Source organism: Ceratotherium simum, chromosome 27, assembly GCF_057802395.1.
Source record: "Ceratotherium simum simum isolate JZ-2026a chromosome 27, ASM5780239v1, whole genome shotgun sequence".
NCBI classification, from domain to species: Eukaryota; Metazoa; Chordata; class Mammalia; order Perissodactyla; family Rhinocerotidae; genus Ceratotherium; species Ceratotherium simum.
This window is the reverse complement of record NC_141926.1, coordinates 325,627-349,384: the sequence shown is the minus strand read 5'-3', so window position 1 is coordinate 349,384 and position 23,758 is coordinate 325,627. Positions and strand designations below refer to the sequence as shown.

General features: G+C 39.6%; 1 protein-coding gene across 1 annotated transcript in view; it reads right to left on the bottom strand.

Annotated features, from left to right (window-relative positions):
• LOC101407159 (uncharacterized) overlaps positions 1 to 23,758 on the bottom strand; it is a 51,904-nt gene that overhangs the window by 19,166 nt on the left and 8,980 nt on the right. Inside the window, exon 2 of the mRNA XM_087417851.1 lies at positions 19,739 to 19,860. Coding sequence (XP_087273977.1) covers positions 19,739 to 19,860 — 122 coding nt within the window. The remainder of the gene's footprint in view (positions 1 to 19,738; positions 19,861 to 23,758) is intronic.

Genomic DNA, 23,758 nt, shown 5'->3' with positions numbered 1-23,758 from the left:
TGGCCTATATAATAAACTCACCCCAATTTTGACTTATAGCTTGATTATGGATTATTTGCATTGACAACAAGCTCAGTGCAAATATTTCTCACTCACATCAGCTCCTGAGGAAAGGTGAGTGTGTGTGTGTGTGTGTGTGTGTCTGTCTGTCTGAGGCAGCAAAGTAAAGCCAAATTTCAGCTTAGACTGTTGAGAATACTGTAAACTGAACAACAGTTAAACAAATACACACACGCATTTTTTTGTTTTCCGCTCTGCATCTCTCTAGTGTGGCCCATCCCTCTGCTAAACCAACCCATTGGAGGCCTCTCCTCATAGGAGATGGACAGAGCAGCTCAATGTTTGCCATTGGCTAAGGTACAAGCTGGGTTCACCTGGGCAGAGTGGCTAAAAATGGTGCTCATTCATCCTCCCACACCTCCTGGGAGCCATCGTATTAGAAACGCCAGGAGCATAAATTTTTAACCATTTTTCCAGGAGATCCTGAGGAGGCATCCAGCCTTAGGACAAGAAAAGTATTTTGGTTGTGGTTGAGATGAGTTTAAATTTTAAGCTTTAAGTCAGAAACCTTTTTGCTATACTCATGTCAGGGAAACACATGCCTATGGTTTGAAGCCACTCCCCAACATTTCCAGGTACAAATTACAAACAAATGCTAATTAGGAAAAATATATTTTTTCAGTGAGTATTTATTGAACATACATGTTCCCAAATCTTAGCCTGAGACAGACAATATGTAAAGTAGCCTTTGGCCTCCAGGAGAAGAGGGTTTACATGGGAGACAGGCTCAGTGGGAGCAGAGCAAAGAAATGACACATGCAGTCAGCTGTGGGTTTTGCAGAGAGAGGCCAGGGCAGTTGGGGCCCAGAGATCATGAGGAAGCTGGGCCAAGAGCCCCAGCAAGGGGCCCCAGCCTGGGATCAGGCCTGCAGGTGGTTTAGTTTGAAGGAAAAGGGTGCTCTTGGGGGTGGGGGGTAGGATGTGTGTGCCAAGTCTGAGGTGCTGAGTGACTTCATGAACTAAGAATAGAAAAAATTGTAAAAGGATAAGTACCAAAATGTTTACAGGAGTTATTTCTGGTGATTTTTGACTATCTTTATAACTTTTCAACTATGGACAAGTTTATTTTTTTAAAAAATCAGGCAACACTGTGTGCTTGTGGATAGAAGGAGATGTGCCTGGGAGGAGCAACAACATTGTGTGGTGGGATTAGGCAGGATTTCAAAACATTCCACCTCCAAGTATCTCCTTTTTTTTTGTTCTGCTGAGGAAGATTTGCCCTGATCTAACATCTGTTGCCAATCTTCCTTTATTTTGTGTGTGAGCTGCTGTCACAGCATGGCCACTGACAGACAAGTGGTGTAGGTCTGCATCCTGGAACCAAACCTGTGTTGCCAAAGCAGGGCATGTGGAATTTAACTGCTAGGCCACTGGGGCTGGCCCAACAAATATCTCTTTTTTTGGGGGGGGGGTGAGGAAGATTGGCCCTCAGCCAACATCCACTGCCAATCTTCCTCTTTCTGCTGAGGAAGGTTGTCATTGAGCTAACATCTGTGCCAATCTTCCTCCATTTTGTATGTGGGTCACCATCCCAGCATGGCTTGATGAGCGGTGTGTAGGTCCATGCCTGGGATCCAAACCCATGAACCCCAGGCTGCTGAAGTGGAGTGTGTCGAACTTAACCACTATGCCACTGGGCTGGCCCCAACAAGATCTCCTTTTAACTGCTATCTGGTCACACCAGGAGGGCGGGCTCTGGGAGCAGCAAATGCCTCAGGAAAAGATGACCAGCAAAAAGAAAGAGGAGACTTCCTGACATTTGTGTTTCAAAGGCCAAGTCTTCAGGCAGAGAAAAGGGAAGGAATTCATGGGTCTAGTCAAGACAACTGCTTGGACAATGCTGGTGACACGACATCAGCACAGCTGCCTGCCCCTGAGACTTAAAAAGGTTCTTGAGGCTGTGGGAGTATAGACAAAGAGAAGTGAAGGAGGCTACATGCCCAGATGTCCCTGAGAAGCTGGGGTGTGGGACACGAGGGCTGCCCACCCCTCATGGAGGATGACAGAAGCATCAGATAGGTTTGAGGTTTGAGGGGCTTTAGAGAAAATATTTTTAGTTTCTGCACAGTTAGCGGCTCTGAGATAACCTTACTGAGACTTGAGAAGTGGGCTGAAGGAGCAAGCCTTATAGAGAGTGAGAACTCCAGAGAGATTTCTCTGACTCTGGAGACATTTGTTTATGGACCTGGGAACATGGAGCCATCCCTGGTTGTAAAGCTGTAGACAGTGGTCTTATCATTCCCCTAGAAAGATTCATTGACATCCCAAATGGTTGGAGTCGTTGTTCAGGATTCTTTCCAAGGTTTTTCTCCTTCCTTTCAGGAGGGGAGGGGAACTGCATGTATATAAATGCCCAGATTCTTAGTTTTTATTCCTTGCCCATAATGTGACTGAACCAAAGTGGGCCCACTTCTTGGTGAGTTGAAATCAAAGCTTTCACCAGAAGTAGTTGTCACAAAAAGTAAGATTTATTTACAGCAAATAAGGAGCCCAGGGGGAATTATTTCCAAAGCTGTGGCTCCCTGAGCACAGGAAGGCAGGGGCCTTTTATTTCAGATGGGGAATGAGTATTCAAAAGGGAGAGGTGGGTATTTGCTTGTGCAGGCTCAGTTGGAAAACGTGCTTCCACATACATCACATGTTATGGTAATAAGGCCTAAGCTCCTCTTGGGGTGGAGACATTAAAATGAAGCAAAGGTAATCCCTTGGGCACTTCTCAGCCCATCTGTACAGACATCCCTCTTGTGGTGGGGTTTGGACCAGTTCAGGGCGGTTGGTGATTGTATCTCCTAACATAACTAAAAAAAAAAAACAGAAAAAAAACTTTGAAAAACAGTTAAGTGCTCCCAAACATCCTCTGAGTTGCTCAGGGCAGTTAGCTGGTGACAATAACACAGGCTTGAGTGAATAGGACAACCTCCACTTTCATCACACTGCCTAGGGGTAGAGAATGGGGGCACAGGGCCACCACATGGTTATTTTTTACATGTAAGTAAATAATAGTTAATCTGTTCTGCTCCAGAAACCTCATGTGTGCATTCAGGTTTATGGAAATATATGAAGACCAACCAAATGAGAACAGCAAAGGCTATTTATTCAGAGCTTGCTGGAGCAAGGGAGTTAGCCACTGTCACTTGAGTTTTGGCAGAGACTCAAATGCAGGCAGAGGAGTGGGAAAGCTTCATAGTGGGGAAAAGGGATGGCTTCAGATACGCCCTGATTGCAGGCTGTTGGTGTGGGGAGGCTGGAGAAGGCTAACTAAAAGTGGGGCCTCCTATGTGATTGGTTAGGGGAACATATCTGGCCTTTTTGGTTGATTGTAAGTTGGAAGCAGTGACAAAAATTGGGAAGCTGTGAGTTATTCATCAAGCCCTGGCCATTCTAGGTGGATTGTTACAGAGGTCATTGTCCAGCTTCCTGAGTTACTAGAGACAGTAGTCTAATTTTCTAAAAGTCTGACTTCCAGCAGGCTGGCTTCCTGGGCTGTCTTTTGTAGACAACGGGTTGGTTTCCTGGGCAGGTTGCTGCAGATTGTTCTATTTTTATATTGCCTGTTTGTATATTCAGTTTCTTAGGATAATATTAATAAAGATAGATGTTTAAAGCTTAATAGTCTCCTTTCCAGGGTAAGACCCAAGAAGTGATTGCTTGGTGAGTCTAGACGGAGGTGCCTGGGACACATCACACTGTTTCCCCAGCCCAGGGTGGGCAGAAGAGCATGAATTATCCTGGACCTCAAGGACACCAGTGGTCAGGAACAGGAGAAGTCAGCAGGGACTGCATGGATGCACATCCAGAGTACAGGAGGGACAGGAACCTCTCGGAAGTTTCCAGCATGGACAACCCCCATCAGATGCCTTCCAGCCCCCTAACCTTGGCTCTATGCAAGTCCCCATGAACTTAGATCAACTTCAAGAAGGACAGAAGGGACTCATGAATTGACAGAGGCTGAAAATATTAATTAAATTTGAGAAAAACAGAGGAAGCTATGGTTCTTGCACGCCTCAGTTTGTGGCCTGAGATGGTCACACTCTTCTGATAATAATGATGAGGGTAACAGCAGCAGCAACAACAACAGTAACAATAATCTTGTGGAAGAACATTACATTCTCTTTTCCTGTTGTGGTTTTAATATATAATTGTATCAGTCGTTGTAATAATTCCTTTGATACACTCAAATTTTATACTTCTCTCGATTCATTGAGCTCAACTGGGTAAATTATCAACCTGGTTAAATTCAGCTTCTGCCTACCCTATGTCTGCACCCTCACAGCTGAATGCGACAGTTCCCACTTTACATTCATGGCTGTGAATTTTAAATGGCCTCTGATGCTCCCCCCAAATCCTGGTCCATTCACTCTCAATTCTCTTGGATGACTATTTCACATCTTATTCTTTCTCCTCAAATCTCCAACACTTCCTCCCTGGTCATCACTCATAGCCTTGCTTCCTGTTGCACTGAAAATAAAAAGCCATCGGAAGAGAACATCTACAGGCTCTGCCACCTCTCTCGCCTGCTTTTCTCTGGGCCCGCGGGCTTTGCCTCGCCCTGGTTACCACAGGCACACTCTCCACACTCCACGCCAAGCACAGCCCCTCCCCCACTGGTACACCAGCTCTGCCTCCATGTGCTCAGGCAGCTATCAACAGTGTGGAAATGTGTCTTCATGCTCTGTTATTCCTCGTCACAGGGACTGGTAGAAGGAAAATTCAAACAATTGAGCAGTGCTTACACAGGAGGTAGGAGAACAATGCAGATTATAAAGCTGGTATTTAAAAATAACTCTAGACATTTTTCAAGTAAACAGAAGATGACAATTTTGGTAAAATAAAACAACATACCTCAATCCTGCCTTATACAACAGGATATAAAAGCCAGCAAAGGACTGCCTTGATTCATGAACTTTTTTTTTTAAACTTCAGAACATTCTATTTCCTCATGGGGGTATTATTAAGTGACACTAATCTGCATGTATCTATGCATCCAATTCCTTCCCCAGGTTTGGGAAATTCTCAGCTATTATTTCTTTAAATAAGTTCTCTGCTCCCTTCTCTCTCTCTTCTCCTTCTGGGAAACCCATGACCCTTATGTTCCCCTTTCTAACAAAGTCGAATACTTCTCATAGACGTTCTACAATTTTTTAGAAGTCTTAGTCCTCTCTCCTCTTCTACCTGCATCTTTTCTAGGTTTCTACCTTCGAGCTCGCTGATTCTCTTCCACACAATCTGCTCTATTTCCAATGTTTCTAGTGCATTCTTCACCTCATTTATTGAGTTCTTCAGCTCCAGAATTTCTGTTTTGTTCTTTTTTAGAGTTTCAGTCTCTCTGGTAAAGTATTCCTTCTATTCATTGATTTTATTCCTGAGCACATTGAACTGCCTTTCTGATTTTTCTTGTAGCTCGTTGAGTTTCTTCCTGACAGCTATTTTGAATTCTTTATCAGATCACAATCCTCCATGACTTCATGTTTGGTTTCTGGAGTTGTTTTCTTTTTGCTATGCAATAGTACCGTGGTTTTTTGTGGTGATGGCTGAGTTATTCCTCTGCCACTGCATTCACTGTAGCACACATGTTTTTTGTTTAGGTATAGCTTCGTTCGTTTTGATTCAAACTTTTCAACTGCTTGGAGAGTAGAAGGCTTTCTTTCATTTTAGGTAGGTGGTGCTGTAGTGCTAGTTTTTGGTATCTCTTACCTGAGCTGCCTCTGGCTATATTGAAGGATTTGCACGTTCCACCCTCCACTGCCTCTATTTCTGGTGTTACTGGTACTCTCATTGCTGCCTGCTCTTCTGGAGATCACTGATGCCTTGCTGTTTCTGGTGGTCCTGCAGTTGCTATTGCAGTTTGCCACCTGGGGCACAGGGATGGCTGATGCCTCAGCCACATCTGAGATCACATGGGTTGGAAGTTTCATAGCTGTGGCAGGGAGAGGGGAAGAGTGGGGAGGGAGCAAATGTTCAGGGGGCACCATCTCAACTATTGTCTGTTACCTTGCAGCTGCAGGTGTTGCTGTGGTTGTGATGTAGGAGTTCTGTGCACCTCTCTGCTGGGGGGCCTGGGATCACGGGGCTCCTCCTCCACTGCTGTTCTGCTTCCTGTGGCCATATGCCACCTTGGTTGGCTGGCCAGAGTCACATGTGCACCTCTGCTGCTGCCCACTGGGTTCTCTGGGGCTGGGGACAGCTGGCTCAGCTGCTGCAGCTGAGGGTCCAGGATTCTGGGCTCTGCCTTTGCTGTTCCCTCATTTAGCCTCTTCTATGTGCTCCAATCCACCCACCTCTGTATGTACCAATGGGTGGATCTCTCCAGCATGTTAGTGTGTTGGGCAAGGTAGCCTTTGTTGGGTTATGGATGTTTTACTCACTGTAGATGGAAGGGGAGAGACAAAAGGATCCTCTCAGGCTGCCATGATGATGATATCTGTGATTCCTTTTTATTGTTGAGTAGTATTCCATTACACAAACATACCATAATTTGTTTAGCCATTCTCCCGGTTTTCAGAGATTTGACTATGATAGTTTGGTTTCCTTTGTATTGATCCTGCTTCAAGTTCATTGGGATTTATGGCCCCATGGGTTGTTATTTTTCATCAAAGTTGGAAAAATTTCAACCATTATTTATTCAAACATTTTTTTCTACCCAGTCGTCCTCTCTCCATTTCTTTCTTGACTCCAACTGCATGTATGTTAGACTTCTTGATAGTGTCCTGCAAGTCACTGTTTCTGGTGGTCCTGCAGTTGCTATTGCAGTTTGCCACCTGGGGCACAGGGATGGCTGATGCCTCAGCCGCATCTGAGATCACATGGGTTGGAAGGTTCTGCCAAAACTCAAGTGACAGTGGCTGACTCCCTTGCTCCAGCAAGCGCTGAATAAACTAAAATAAATAGAGCAACATACACCAAGGGTCCATACAAACATGTAGAATAAAAAGTAATACACGTTGCTGAAGATCAAAGTAATTTCACTCTACTTTATTAGTGGGGAATTCAGGAAATGGCTACCAAAGTCAGCAGCAGTGTTAGACCTTGTTTTTCACCAAATAAAATTAGCCATGATGAAATTGCTATTTTGGATTTGTTTTACATATTGAAGAATAATTCCCTTTATAAGGTACATTTGCTTTTTTTAATATTAATTTGCTAATACTAGGATAAGAGTGGTTCATCTATGCAGGGGAATGTCATGATGATAAGAAATCTTAGTGGAATACATCACAAGACAGAAAAAAGCAGGCATGGTAACCCAAAACTGACCCAAAGCATAGAGGGAAAAGCCTAAAAAATGAGACCAAGTTAATAGAAAAGGATTACATAATGATAATAAAATAAAATTTAAGTGACATGACATTTCAGTGAAAAGTGCTAAAGTCTAAGACATGTAATTTGAGTTCTGCTGACAGGGAAATGCCCATTGTGAGCATGTTAGGATGGCCTAGCTGACAGGCAGGGGCTGGACAGCTGCACTGACAAGGCAGCAAAATCTAACTTCAGGAAGGAACATGGCCTAATAAATGCCAGCTCAGGTTAGAATCATCTTGGAAGCAGTCAAAGCTAGCTATAGACTTTCTGGCTGACCACCAAGAACATATCCTCATGAGCTGTACTCCTGGACTCCTGTTGATCCCCACTATTTGATGAAACATTTGTCTTTTCCCCACTGCTATGCAGGGTCACATTTGTCAGAGGGCAATGAGCATACATGAGTGAGTCTATTTCTAGGCTCTTTATTCTGCTTCATTTGGCTGTTGATCTTTGTGTTGATGACACAGTGCTTTAAAAAATGCAGATTTAAAATATATCATTATATCCAGTAGAACATGTCTTCCTACTTCCTTCTCCTCCTCTTCCTTCTTCAAGATATTCCTAGCTAATCTTGGCCCATCGCATTTCTGTAATTTCAGAATCAACATTTCAATTTCCATGAAAAATTCCTACTTGATAGGAATTTCTTTGAATTTACAGATAAATTTGGGGAGAATTTACAAAATGGAGTCTCCAATCTATGAACAGGTATATCCCACATTTTATTTAAGTTTTCTTAAATTTCTCTGGGGGAGTCTATTCCTTAAATTTGATGTGATTTATTCCTTAAATGTTTGGAATAATTCAATGCGGAAGCCACTTGGGTCTGGGGTTCTCTTTGGGGAAAGATTGTAAAGAGTGAGCTTAATTTCTTTAGCAGATATCAGACCATTTAGATTTTCTATTTATTCTTGTTTCAGTTTTGGTAAGTTGTGTTTTTGGAGGAATATATTCACTTCATCAAAATTGTCAAATTTGTTTGCATAGAATTTCCCCTAATATCATTTATTATACTTTTTTACTGTTTGTAGATTCCATAATAACATTCTGTTTTATGTTCCTAATATTGACAATTTGTGTTTTCTCTTTTCTTGATCACTTTTACTAGTGATTTATTAGTTTTAGTAATCTTTTCAAGGGACCAACTTTCACCTTTGTTGATTTTCTCTATTGTATATTTATTTTCTATTTCATTTATTTCAGCCTTTATTATTTTTTAATTCTACTTTGTGATTGCCTTGATAATTTTTTTAGCTTCTTGAGAGTCACACTTAGGTCACTGATTTGCTCCCTTTACTTTCCTGTAAATCTTTAAATGCCTTGTGGTAGGCAGAATAATATCTTCCCAAAGATGTCCATGTACTAATCCCCAATACCTGTGAATGTGTCACCTTGCATAGCAAAAGAGACTCTGCAGATGTGATTAAGCTAAGGATCTTGATATGGGAAAATTATCATGGATTATCTAAGATATGATCAACTATATCTAGCATATGATCAATTTTGGTAAATGCTCTATATGCACTTTAAAAGAATGTGTATTATACAGTCATTTAGTGCAGCATTCTGTATATGTCAATTAAATCAAGCTTTCAAGTCATGTTGTTTAAATTTTTGAAACCCTTATTGACTTTTTTCCTGCTTGTTCTACCATATTCTGAGAGATCATTAAAAACGTCCTATTATGATTTTGGATATGTTTATTTTTTCTCATAGTCTTGTCAGTTTCTTCTTTATATGTTTCGATGTTATGAAATTGGATGTAAATAAATATAAAAATATTATATCATCATATAATCAACTTTTATCAATATAAAACATTGTTAAAAAATCTCTAGTAATGTTTGTTGTTTTGAAGTATTTTGTCTGACATTAAAAAACCATACTACCTTTCTTTTGGTTAGGGTGTGCATGGAATATACTTTTCTATCCTTTAACTTTACACTCTCCTGTCTTTTGTCTTAATCTGTGTTTCTGGACAGCTGCATAGGTTTTTTTTGTTTTTTTAATTCAGTCTGATGATCTTTGTCTTTGAATTGTAAAATTGAATGTTATATTTAACATCGTTACTAGTATATCTGTGCTAATTCTACCAATTAAAATTTGTTTTCTATTTTTCCCACATGTTGGGTGTTCTTTTTTCTTCTCTTTTCCTTCTTTTGGATTGTCACATTTCCATTCTTTTATTCTCTCCCATTAGCTTGGTAGTTATAAGTATTTTTACTGTTATTTTAATGGTTACCTCATATACATCTTTGACTTATTATTATCTGAAAAGACTAATACTTGTATTACTTTCCAGCTAAATACTTGAAAACTCTTTAACACCATTTTCCATACTCCCACTTGTCTTATATGCTATTCGTGTCACAAAAAATTTTATTATTGCTGTTCTTCCTGCATTTTTGAGTTTTCTTCTGGATTTTATTCTGCTTGAACAAAATTCTTAATGACTTACTTTAGTGTAGGTCTGCTGCTGCTGATTCTCTTAATTGTTGTTTGCCTAAAAATGTCTTTATTTCACCTTAACTTTTGAAGGATATTTCCTCTGGTTATAAAGAAATTTTGGGCATTTTGCAGCTATCATTCTAGTGTGTTCTGGTTTCCATTGAGATATTGACTGTCAGTCTGTTGCTCCTTTGAAGGTAATATGTATTTTACTTTCTCTGGCTATTTTTAAAGATTTTCAATTTTTCTCTAGTTTTCAGTAGTTTGACTATGACATTCTTAGGTGTGATTTTACTATGTATTTATTTTTGGAGTTAGTATGTTTCTTGAATCTGTGGCTTTTAGTATAGTCACAGAGTTAGGCAGCTATCACCATAATTTAACACTGGAATACTTGTTCACCCCAAAAAGAAACCCTTGTACCCATTAGTTGGACCCCATTCTCAGTCTTGGGTATTCACTAATCTACTTTCTGTCTCTATAGATTTGCCCATTTTGGACATTCTATATAAATGGAACCATACACTTTTATAACAGGCTCTTTTCACTTAGCATAATGCTTTCAAGGTTTACCCACGTATCAGTACTCCATTCCTTTTTAATGTTGAATAATATTCCATTATATGGACATACTACATTCTTTTTGATCCATTCATCAATCGATGGATATTGGGGGAGTTTCCACTTTTGGCTATTATGAATAATGCTGCCATAAACGTTCAAGTGTGAGTTTTTGTTACTTGCTACAGTCTTTTTTAAAATGGCCATTCCAGTGGATGTGAAATGATATTGATTGTGGCTTTGATTTAAATTTCCCTAATGACTAAAGATTTCGAGCATCTTTTCAGGTGCTTATTGACTATTTGTATATCTTCTTTGGAGAGATGTCTATTCAAATTCTTTTCCCATTTTTAAATTGAGATATTTGTCTTCTTATTGTTGAGTTGTAAGTGTTCTTTATATATTCTGGTTAAAAGTCCCTTTCAGATATATGACTTGTAAATATTTTTTCCCCTATGGTTATCACTATTTTTCATTTATCTTTTCACTTTCTTGATGGTGTCCTTTGAATCACAAATGTTTTTATTTTTTTAAATTTTTTGTTTATTGCAGTAACATTGGTTTATAACATTGTATAAATTTCAGGTGTACATCATTATACTTCTATTTCTGCATGGATTACATCATGTTCTCCTGTTCACCACCCAAATACTAATTACAATCCATCACCACACACAAGTGCCTAATTATTCCTTTCCCCCTCCTCCCTCCCCCCTTCCCCTCTGGTAACCACCAATCCAATCTCTGTCTTTATGTGTTTGTTTGTTGTTGTTATTACCTACTACTTAATGAGTGAGATCATACGGTATATGACCTTCTCCCTCTGACTTGTTTCACTTTGCATAATACCCTCATTGTCCATCCATGTTGTCACAAATGGCTAGATTTCATCGTTTCTTATGGCTGAGTAGTATTCCATTGTGTATATATACTACATCTTCTTTATCCATTCGTCTCTTGATGGGCACTTAGGTTGCTTCCAAGTCTTGGCTATTGTGAATAATGCTGCAATGAACACAGGGGTACATGTATCTTTATGCATTGGTGTTTTCAAGTTCTTTGGATAAATACCCAGCAGCAGAATAGCTGGATTCTGTGGTAGTTCTATCCTTAATTTTTTGAGGAATCTCCATACTATTTTCCATAGTGGCTGCACCAGTTTGCACTCCCACTGGCAGTGTATGAGAGTTCCCTTCTCGCCACATCCTCTCCAACACTTGTTGTTTCCTGTCTTGTTAATTATAGCCATGCTGACAGGCGTGAGGTGATATCTCATTGTAGTTTTGATTTACATTTCCCTGATAGTTAATGATGTTGAACACCTTTTCATGTGCCTGTTGGCCATCTGTATATCTTCTTTGGAGAAATGTCTGTTCAGGTCTTTTGCCCATTTTTTGATTGGGTTGTTAGTTTTTTTGTTGTTGAGATGCATGAGTTCTTTATATATTTTGGAGATTAAGCCCTTATCAGATGTATGGTTTGCAAATATCTTCTCCCAATTGTTAGGTTGTCTTTTCATTTTGTTGATGGTTTCCTTTGCTGTGCAGAAGCTTTTTGGTTTGATGTAGTCCCGTTTGTTTATTTTTTCTATTGTTTCTCTTGCCCGGTGAGACATGGTGCTTGAAAATATGTTGCTAAGACTGATGTTGAAGAGCATACTGCCTATGTTATCTTCTAGAAGTTTCATAGTTTCAGGTCTCACATTCAAGTCTTTAATCCACAAATGTTTTTATTTTTGATGAAGTCCAATTTATCTTTTTTTTCTTGTGTTTTGGGGTTCCCACCATTGCCTAACCCAAGGTCATGAAGATTTACTGCTACATTTTCTTTTAGGAGTTTTATAGTTTTAGCTATTATATTTAGGCCTATAATCCATTTTGAGTGAATTTTTGTTTGTGGTGTGAGAAGAGAGTCCAACTCCATTATTTTGCCTGTGGATATGCAGTTGTCTCAGTACTATTTGTTGAGAAAACTATCCTTTCCCCATTGAATTTTTTGGTAAAAATCAATTTACTGTAAATATAAGGGTTTGTTTCTTGACTCTCAATCCTATTCCATTGATCTATATCTCTATTCTTATGTCATACCACACTATCTTGATAATTGTAGCTTTTGTAGTAAGTTTTAAAATCAGGAAGTCTGAATTCTCCAACTTTGTTCTTTTTTCAAGATTGTTTTGGCTATTCTGAGTTATTTGCATTTCCACCTGAATTTGAGGATCATCTTGTCAATTTCTGCAAAAAAAAGTCAGCTGAGATTTTGATAAGGATTGTGTTGAATTTGTAGATCATTTGGGGAGTATTGCCATCTTAAAAATATTAAGTCTTCTGATCCATGAATATAGATGTTTTTCCATTTTATTATGTCTTTAATTTCTTTCAACAATGTTTTGTAGTTTTCAGTGTACAAGACTAGCACTTATTCTGTTAAATTTAGTCATAAGTATTTTATTTTTAATGTTACTGTAAGTGGAATTGATTTATTAATTTCATTTTCAGATTTTCCAATTTTAGTGTACAGAAATACAATTGATTTTTGCATATTGATCTTGTATCCTGCAACGTTGCTGAACTTGTTTTTAGTTTTAAAGTTTTGTAGTGGATCCTCTAGGATTTTCTACTTACAAGACAGGGTCATCTGCAAATAGAGGTAGCTTTACTTTTTCCTTTCCGGTAGGGATGCCTTTAATTTCATCTTCTTGCCTAATTTCCCTAGACCTTCTAGTACAATGTTGAGTAGAAATGGTGAATGCAAACATACTTGTTTTTTCCTGATCTTAAGGGAAAGCTTGAGTCTTGCAACTTTAAGTATGATGTTTGCTGGGGCTTTTTTTGTAGACATCCTATATCAGGCTGAGAAAGTTCTCTTCCATTCTTATTCTGGTGAGTGTTATCACTAAAGTGTGTCAGATTTTGCCTAATGCCTTTTATATGTCAATTGAGGTGATCATGTGGTTTTTTTCCCTTTATTCTATTAATATAGTGTATTACATTAATAGATTTTCACGTGTTAAACCAACTTTGCATTCACTGGGAAAATCCCACTTGATTCTGGTGTATAATCTTTTTTATATGTTGTTAGATTCAGTTTGCTAGTATTTTCTTAAGGATTTGCACCCACAGTCATAGGAGATACTTGTCTGTGATTTTCTTTTCTTGTGATGTCTTTGGTTTTGGTTTCGGGGTAGTACTGGCTTTGTAGAATGAATTAGAAGTTGTTCTCTCATCTTCTATTTTTTTGGAAGGGTTTGTGAAAGGCTGGTGTTAATTTTTCTTTCAGTGTTTAGCAAAACTCAGCAATGAAGCCCCCTGAGCCTGAGCTTTTCTTTGTAGGATGTTTTAGATTTACTAATTTGATCTCTTTACATGTTATAGGTCTATTCAGACTTTCTATTTCTTTTTGTGTAGGTAGTATGTGACTCACTAAGAACTCGTCCATTTTGTCTAAGTTTTAAAATTTGTTGGACTACAGTTGCTACTAGTATTTTCTTATAATCCTTTTTGTTTCTAGAACGTCAGTAATGAAGTTTCCTCTTTCATTCCTAATTTTAGTGATTTGAGTCTTCTTTCTTTTTTTTCCTTATCAGTCTAGCTAAAGTTTTGTCAATTTTGTTGATCTTTTCAAATAACCTTCCATTGATTTTTCTGTATTGTTTTTCTGATCTCTATTTTATTCATTTTCATGTTAGTCTTTATTATTTCTTTCCTCTGAATGCTTTGGGTTTTGTCTCCTCTTCTTTTTACAATTTCTGAAGGTGGAAAGTCAGGTTATTAATTTGAGAGCTTTCTTTTTTAATATGGGCATTTATAGCTTAAAATTTTCTGTAAAACACTGCTTTAGCAGATTTCATAAATTTTGGTATGTGGTGTTTTTGTTTTCATTTATCTCAAAGTATTTTCTAATTTCCCTCGTGATTTCTTATTTGACCCATTAGAAATTTAGGAAAGCATTGCCTACTTTCTAAATATTTGTTATTTTTCCAATTTTCCTTTTGTTATTGATTCTAATTAAATTCCATTGCAGCTGGAGAACATATTTTGAATGACTTCAATTCTTTTAAATTTATTGAGGCATGTTTAATGTCCTGGCATACGATCTAGCCTAAACAATATTCCATGTTTGAGTAGAATGTGTATTGTGCTGTTGTTGTGTGGAGTTTTCTATAGATTTTGTTACACCTAGCTGGTTTTTAGTGAGGCTCAAATCTTCTATATCTAGTTAGTCTTCTATATACAGTCGATGTGTTCATTATTGCAAGTGGGGTATTAAAGTCTTTAACTACTACTGTTGAATAATTTATCCCTTTAACTCTACCAGTTTTTGCTTCATGTATTTTGGGCTGCAGTTGTTAGGTGTATATATATTAATAATTGTTATACCTTTGTGATGGATTGGCCCAGTCATCATTATAAAATATCTATTTCCAATAATATATTTTTTTGTGTTAAAGTCTATATTTTGCCTGATATTAGTATAGTTGCTCCATTTCTCTTATAGTTGTTTTTTGCATAGTATATCTTTTCCCATCCTTATATTTTCTATTTATTTGCATTTTTGATTCTACAGTGTCTGTCTTGTGAGCAGCGTATAGTTGTGGATCTTTTTTTAAAATACAGCCTGACAATCTCCATCTTTTGATTGGGTTGTTTAACCATTTACATTTAATGTTATGATTGATATTGCTGGATTTACATTTGCCACTTTGCTTTTTGTTTTCTATGTCTCATATCTTTTTTGTTTCTCTTTTACTATGAATATTTTCTAGTATAACATTGCAATATCTTTAATAACTAATTTTTTGAGTTTTTAAAATATGGTTGCTCTATGGCTTACATATACATAATACATTACCAAAATATATTTCATATTTATGCCAACTTAATTCCAGTGAGCTATAGAAACTTTGCTCCTATATATCTCCATTCTCTGTCTCTGTTTCTGGTATTATTTTCATAAATATTATAGCTATATATGTTACAAATCCAATAATACCATGCTATTTTATTACTTTATATAATTTTATGCATTTTAAATCCACTTAGAGAAGAAAGGAGAGCAAATATATATTTGTAGAAGATTACCTTATTAAACTCCTTGCTTACCATTTCTGGTTCTCTTCATTGCTTCTTGTGGACTTGAGTTAACATCTGGTGACATTTCCTTACTCCAATACAGGTGTGCTCCCACTTGCCTCCTTTACACTGTTGTTATTGTCAACTATGTTAAATTTCTGTATGTTTTAGGCTCAACACAATTTATACATGTTTTTTTCAGGCAACTTCTTTTTAACATCAGTTCAGAGAAAAAAAGGAGAAGAAATATTATTTTGTCTCTTATAATTTCCTATAATCACCTTTATCAGTACTCTTTGTTTTTCCTGTGGATCGAATTACTGTCAAGTATCACTTGCTTTCAGCCTGAAGAACTTCCTTGAGTACTCCTTAGAAGGTGAGTCTGTTAGCAACAAATTGTCTGAGTTTTTGTTTATCTGGGAATGTTTTTATTTCACCTTCACTTTGAAATATAGTTTTGCCAGACACAAGATTCTTGGCTGATAGATTTTGTTCTTTCAGCACTTTATGCTATTGCACTGTATTCTGGCCTTCACTGTTTCTGATGACAAGTCAGTTGTTAATCTTACAGGGGCTCCCTTGTACACAAGTCATTTTTCTCTTGCTGTTTTCAAGATTTTCTCTTTGTCTTTGTTTCCAGATTTTGACTATGAGGTGTCTAGGTGTGGACCTCTTTGTATTTATCCTACTTAGAATTTGTTGAGCTTCTTGGACATGTACATTAATGTTTTTCATCAAACTTGTGAATTATTAAGCAATTACTTCTTTGAATGTTTGTTCTGATCCTTTTTCTCTCTTCTTTCCTTTTGATACTCCCATTATATGTATATTGGAGCATTTAATGGTATTTCATATTTCTCTGAGTCTCTGTTCATTTCTCTTCCTTCTTTGTTATTGTGTGTGTCTGTTCTGCAGATTGCATAATCTCTATTGACCTACATTCATATTCACTGATTCTTCTGCCAGCTCAAATCTACTGTTAAGCTCTTGTAGTGAATTTTTCATTTCACTTATTGTGCTTTTCAACTCCAGAATTCCTATTTGATTTCTTTTCTAATTTCTCTTTCTTCATTGATAATTTCTATTTGATGAGATATTGTCATCTTATCTTCCTTAGTTTTTAAAATATGACTTTCTTTAGTTCTTTGAACACAATTATAATAGCAGCTTTGAAGTTTGTCTGCTATATTCAACATCTGGGCCTCTCAAAGGCAGTTTCTATTGCCTTCTTTTATTCTTGTATATGGGTTACACTTTCCTGTTTCTTTGCATGTCTAATAATTTATTGTTGAAAACTATACCTTTTAGATAATATAGTAATTCTGGATACCAATCCCCATCCCCATCCTGGGGCTTGTTTTTGTTGTTTGCTTGTTTATTTATTTAAAGACTTGGATGGGTGAGTTCAGTGAAGTCTAACTAACCCTCCCCCTGCAGCCTCTGATCTCACGCCCTGTATGGCATAGCCTTGGGTGTGTGCACAGTCTCCCTGACCACCAAATGGTGATAACTGTGTTTATCCACACTGTGTTTGATTGTCTCTTTCCTTGATCTCCTCCTCAAGCTTCTGGCTGGTCTGTCTCAATTGGCATCACAGTCAGCTGGCATCCTCCACTAACTGCCAACTGATTTCTCTATTGTTCCACAGTATGACCCAATTACAGTTAAGCCCTTTCTGAGAGCAGAGGTTTGCTAGATTTTGAGGTTTGTTCTGACCCCAAGTCTCCTCTAAACTGTCTCTTTCCTTGATTTTCTGTTACACTTTAGCTGGTCTACTGTTTTACCCTCTTCATTGCTAACCACCAAATTTCCCATTGTTTTTGAGAGTGCCATTATGCATGAACTTCCCCAAGCTATGTTCTAAATTGTTAGTTCCCTTAGGGAGAGCTTCAGAGCTCTCTGTTCTTATGGCCTGTTTCTCTCTAGTGCCCCTGCACTGGAGTTGGGAGCATGGATGTTGGCTGCTTCTCTGAGTTACACCTCTGCTCTGTGATTGGGATCCTGGGCAAGATCTCTGGTCACCTTGGCTAGACCCTTCTGATGTGGATCCTCCCCACTACAAGTGACCTAGGTTGGGGACATTGGGGCCCAGTTTTTTCAGCCTGCCATTCCTGGGATAGAGTTTATACCCTATGAGTGGGGCTGGGTGTGGGAAGAAAGCCCCAGTCTTCTCAGCCATGCTTTCCTGGAATAGACCTTTGACAACATGAGCTGGGGGTGATGAGAGACGTTAGAAGCCTATCCTTCCTAGGGTGAAACCAACCCTAGACTGGGAACTGGGAAGAGAGAGAGTCTTGTTTTATTGGCTGCACCCATCCAGAGTAGAGCCTCCATCACACTGAGCTAGGGCAGGGGGTATCTGCCAAACTCTTCACATTGCCAGTCCAGAAGTCCCACCCTCTACATCATTATTATCACAACCAACAAAACAAATAGGACATTAATAGATTATTCTATTTAGTTAGCAAACCATTCAGATTTTTACCATTTATTATTGCTTTATATTTTATGTCTGGTCTTAGTTCACCATTTCTGTGTCCAGAGTGTTTTTATAAAAATTGAATGATTTAAATTTAATTTGGTCTTAAATGACAAATATCTGAATGTACTCCCATAAAATGAAGTAAAATATTTCTTTATCAACTGAAACAAGTTCATTATTATTTATTTTAGCAACTGAAACTAATTCTTATTGACAGCCATTTAAAATGCAACTAACTATTAGTCTGTGATGGTTAATTTCACTTGTCAATTTGGCTACACCATGGTGCCCAAATGTTTGGTCAAATACTAGTCTCAATATTGCTGTGAAGTTATTTATTTTACATGTGAATCACAGTTAAATCAGTAGACACTGAGTAAAGCAGATTACCTTCCATAGGGTGGGTGAGCCAATCAGTTGAAGGAGTCAAGAGAAAAAGACTGAGGTCCCCCGAGGAAGAAGAAACTCTGCCTTCAGATAACCTTTGGACTCAAGACTGCAATGTCAACTCTTCCCTGGGTCTACAGGCTGCCAGCCTGCCCTGCAGATTTCAGATTTGCCAGGCCCCACATCACATGAGCCAATTCCTTAAAATCTCTCTTTTATAGACACACACACACCACACACACACACACACACACACACACACACACACACACACCCTATTGGTTCTGTTTCTCGGGAGAACCCTAATACAGAATTTTGGTAATTTTCAATTAAACAAACTAACTTTAAGTTATTCTTTAGGCATTTCATTTCAAAAGATGTTTTTGTGTTAAAATTTCTTTTTTAAAGGTATAAGTACACAACATTTCAAACTCACTAAAAAGTAAAGAGAACAGTACTACCAACAGTCATACATCCAGACTTAACATATGCTAACATTGTCACAAAGTCTTTGTAGCAGGTCTCTTTTTAAGTTTTTAAAAAAGATCTGAATCATTAAAAATGTAGTTCCTTCAGCTTGCAAGTGGGGAGAGGAGACCACAGAATTTTAAGACAGAGTAATTGTGCTGAGACTGAGTCTTCAGCTAGAGAAAGGCGTAATGATTTTTCTCAACAGATAAATAAGCCCTTACCATATAAATAACGATGCAGTGATCTTTCATGCCATCTCCTCGTTCCCGAAGAGGAGACTCACCTGCTTCTATGGCCAGTCACCCAGTGATTATGCATATTCTTCCTGGATCGTCTGCTGAGGTTTTGTACTTCTGGTTTGTAAGATGAAAATCTGCCACATTTGTGACACCCAGAACCCAGATTCCTTGCTAGGGTACCAGCAATATATTATTTTTTAGATAGAAAATTACAGAGAAAGAAATCTTTTAAATGTTCAAAAGTAGTAAAAATGAAATATGAAATGGCAACATTTCCATCTACACAAAATATATTTTTCCTTTGCACATTTGTTTCATTACTTGGGATTTGATGGCTTACAGTACAATTTTCACATCCATCCCTCCATTTGAGTCTCATACCCCCTGAAGCAGGCAGGGAAGATTGAAAACCACCCTTGGGGGGAGAGATGACTACTACTTGACTAGCAAGTGGTCATCATGGATTGACATCCAGGGTTTCTGACTCTTCCCACCTCATGTGTGACTCCCACTCACATGGCACTATGATTATAGAATTGTCCAAAAATGGGAAATTAGATATAGAATACTCTATTCATTCAGAAAATTTGACATAATAATTAAAGAAAAATTCAACAAGAATTGAAACAAAATGTTTTCTGGAAAACTCTGAGGTCTGAATCTGTTATAATCATAATCATTGACACAGAATAGAGATGGACAATATCATACAGTACCTGAAGAAGCAAGTCCCCCTCAGAAAACAGTTCTACATTGACCTGTGGAGAGGTGTGCTCAATTCCTCCTGGGTTCATGGGTGGGTCAGCTGAGCAGTCTGCTTTGCTGTCCTTTAGGGTGGCTGAGAAAGAGAAAAGGTGTTATTATGAGCAAGTTCTGGCCCCCAGGGATAGAGAAGAGAACCCAGGTGACTCTGGTTCTCAGGTCCAGAATGGCAAGTGTGGCTCTGTATATTGGCACCTTCAGCTTTTCTTTGAAGGTTCCAGCAAGAGTGGCCATATTTTATTGAACACCTGTCCCCCTCCACTTGGGAAAAGGACCTCATTTTAACCTTTGTCTGAGCTGTTCTGACTGTAGTTTTTCTGCAGGCAAAGTATTCATTCAGTTCAAATGCTGCCACCTCTGAGGGGCCCTTGCTATTTCTTCTAACAAAAGGTAATTACACCTCTCTGAGCTCCCTTAGCATTATGCAGCTACCACCATAAAAGTGTGTCTTGGTGTATGACCATTTCATTTCTGCCTTACACATCAGATCAGTAGAAGTGCATGACACAACCTGTTAGGAAAAATTGCAGTCCCAGATGCTTGGCCTTGTTTCATCACCTCCACCCATCTTGGTCTGAACCACCACCAACTCTGGCTGGACAAAGATAGCAGCTTCCTTACTGGTCCTTCTACTTCTGTCCCACACAATCAAGTCTCCAAATAACAGCTAACATTGTCACTGACTATGCACCTTGAGAGACTCAAAGGTGGGTTTGGAAGCAATTGACTCTTTTTCCAAGTTTTTTCTTTTACTTTTGCGTATTAGGGAGATGTAACCACCAACCATCCTGAAACTGACCAAGCCTCACTACAAGAGCTAAGCCCATGACCTCTGCCTTATTTTTAATACAAAGATCTCTCCAGGAGGAGCTTAGGCCTCATTATGTGCAAGCATGTTCTCGAACTGAGCCTGTGCAAGCAAATACCCCCCTCTCCCTTTTGAATATTCATTCCCCAACTGAAATAAATGTCCCTGCTTCCCTTTGTTCGGGGACACCATGACTTTGGAAATGATTCCTCATGGCCTACTATTTGCTGCAAATACACTTTACTTTGTGAGACAACTTCCACTGGTGTAGAGGATTACTGAACTCACCAGGGGGCGAGCCCACTTGGTTTGCTAACAACATAATATTTCTTAAAATTATACTGCATATGACGTCACTTTCCTGCTGAACACCCTCCAGTGGCCTCACACCTGGCAACAAAATCTTAAGTCCTGACCACGATGTATCAGTTAAGATTCACTTTGGATTTGAGTAAACAAAATTCCCAAGACAAAAGTTTCTCTTATACAATCTTGGAACTGTGCAGTCAGTGCTGTGTGCAGCTGTGCTCTCGGAGCTGCCCTGGGACCAGCTCCTTCCAGCTCGCTCTACCCTCCTGGGCGCAGCCTCAAGACATCATCTGGTTCTGCTTCTGGAGGAAGAGCATGAGAAGAAACAGCGGGCCCAGCGCTCTCCAGGAAGCAGCCACGTGACTCGTTTGCTGTAAGCCTATTGGTCAGGACCTGTCACATGACCATGAGGCAGCATGATCCTTTTCAGGGCGGCTCTGGGAGCTGAACTGGGACCTGGTCTCTGGCCCACGTCAGCCCCTCAGCCTTCTCACTGTTCACAAAACAGGCCTGTGGGCGCGCCAGGTGCTCCGCAGGCGCTGTCTCTCTCCTGGAGGCTCTTCCTGCAGTTCCTTCACTTCCGGGTCTGCTCTGACGACCTCCTCGTGGCACATCACCTCGACTTCCAGTCAGCGCGTTGGCCGCTGTGCGCCTCGCTCCGCTGTGTTCTCCCTCGGAGCCCCCGTCTGACGTCATATCGTCCTCTGTTTGTGGAGCCCGCGTCTGACGTCATATCGTCCTGTTTGTAGACTCACAGTGTGTCCTCCCCTTGGACGGGACCTCCACGCCCCCAGGGCTCGTTTTGCTCCCGCTGAGTCTGCGGCGCCAGATGCAAGGGCAAGTGCCCGGAAGGCCCATCAAATGTGGGGATGCACCTTTTCTCTGTCCTTGTCCTCTGTCTGTGAGTCTGGGGTGAGTGTAGCCAAACTGTGAATTCCAAACCCTGTTCTCCTGCATCTGTAAACGTGAAGAGAATATGGCCCCAGGAGGTGCACTGTTCCGTTCTACACAGACCATCCCTGAAGAGTTCCCGCAGGGAGCTGGAAAAGGGAGCCAAGAAGGCTGTGCCATTTCGCCTTTCTGGTGTTATCTTTAAGTATGGGTAAGTCTGTACAAGTCTCAACGCTATTTAGCTGGGTAAACACAAAATTTATTACTAATGCAGATAAAGAAATAATTTCATAATTTGCTTAAAGATAAATGACTCAGTGCAGACGCTGGAAACACCTCCCCACAGAAGCATCAGTCATATTGGTGGACGTATTTTCTTCTAAGTTGAAGATTAAAAAGAAGAGAGCAAGCCTCATCTAAAAAAAACCATTTAACCAAAATGGGCATAATTTTGTGATAGGGTGTTCAACATTAAAAACAAGCACACATGGCCTACATTTTCCTCTTAATCAAGACCTCCTTGGGCTGGCCCCATGGCTTAGCGGTTAAGTGCGTGCGCTCCGCTGCTGGCGGCCCGGGTTCGGATCCTGGGCGCGTACCGACGCACCACTTCTCCGGCCATGCTGAAGCTGCATCCCACATACAGCAACTAGAAGGCTGTGCAACTACGACATACAACTATCTACTGGGGCTTTGGGGGGAAAAAAATAAAAATTAAAAAAAAAAAGAATTCTAAAAAAAAAAAAGACCTCCTTTAGTTTATACAGAAAATAACTTTGGAACTGAATAGCTCATGTCTTTAGGGAAAGTTGGTGGCAAAGATGCACTGGTAAGCTTGTTAACAATCGTTGGAAAGAGAGTCTTTCCTTTTATCATGTGGATTTGGCAACAAAGGGCCAAATATGGCAGCTTCTGAACATTAGGCAGCAGTCTCCCTGTCAAAGGCAGGACCAAGGGGATCAGGTGAGTATAATTTCCTCATCTTCCTATGATTGGCTGCCTTGTTCCCCAAATAGTGAAAATGATTTTTGTAATCAAGTGATTTAGGCTCAAAATACCCATTAATCCAGGTATCATTGTATTTTCTTACGTACAGTACATATTACCCTTTAGGATCAGAAGCTTCCCGAAGGAGGGGAAAAACTGGCCCCCAGTGGATAAGCCCCTCTCTACCCTTCTTTTTCCTCTCTCTTTTAGTCTCTCCCAGCCAAAGAATTGACAAGTTCCTCTCTGTCTACAACCTTGATGCTTTGTCAAATGAATTTTTTCCTCCTCACACCTCTTCAAGGAAAAGCATCTGAAGTTTGGCAATGATGTTGCCAAAATCTGTTCAGATTTCTGGCTTTCCGTTGAGCTGTTATTTCACCCAGGTCCCCAAATATTGTCCTCACATTCCTCTCAAATGTTTACTAAAGAAGGGCTGTGCTTAAGGCTCGTGAAGAACTGTTGGGATGATAAGAGATACAATCTTGGAGTTGGAGGTGGTGGGTAGAAAAACGTATCTCCAGGAAATACCAATTGGACCATCTGGAGAGCTGTGACCCAAGGTGCACTCTGACCTGTGTGTAGGAGGCACTCTAACCATGCTGGAGGGAATGAGGTCTGGGATGCCTTCATGGAAGAAGTGGCAGATGAAACAGACCTTGAAGAACAGGCAAGATTCCAGCTGGCAGTGCTCTCTTCAGAACCTCATTCCTGAACGTGTTTTCCATGACTGGCCTCTCTGACACTTTCATAGCCTATCTAGTCCGAAAATGCATGGCTTGTGTGTGCACCTTGATGCATGTGCATGAATGTGCGCTCAGGGTCCTGGTCCTCAACCCGCTGCCTAGAACCTTCCTTCTGTTTCTTAATCTTTGAGTCACACTCAACTCTGAGCTCTGCCACCACACACACATCCTGAATGGGATGAAAAGCTGCTTCGGGGTTTTCATGCTTTTGTCTCTAGGCAAGTTACACATCTCAG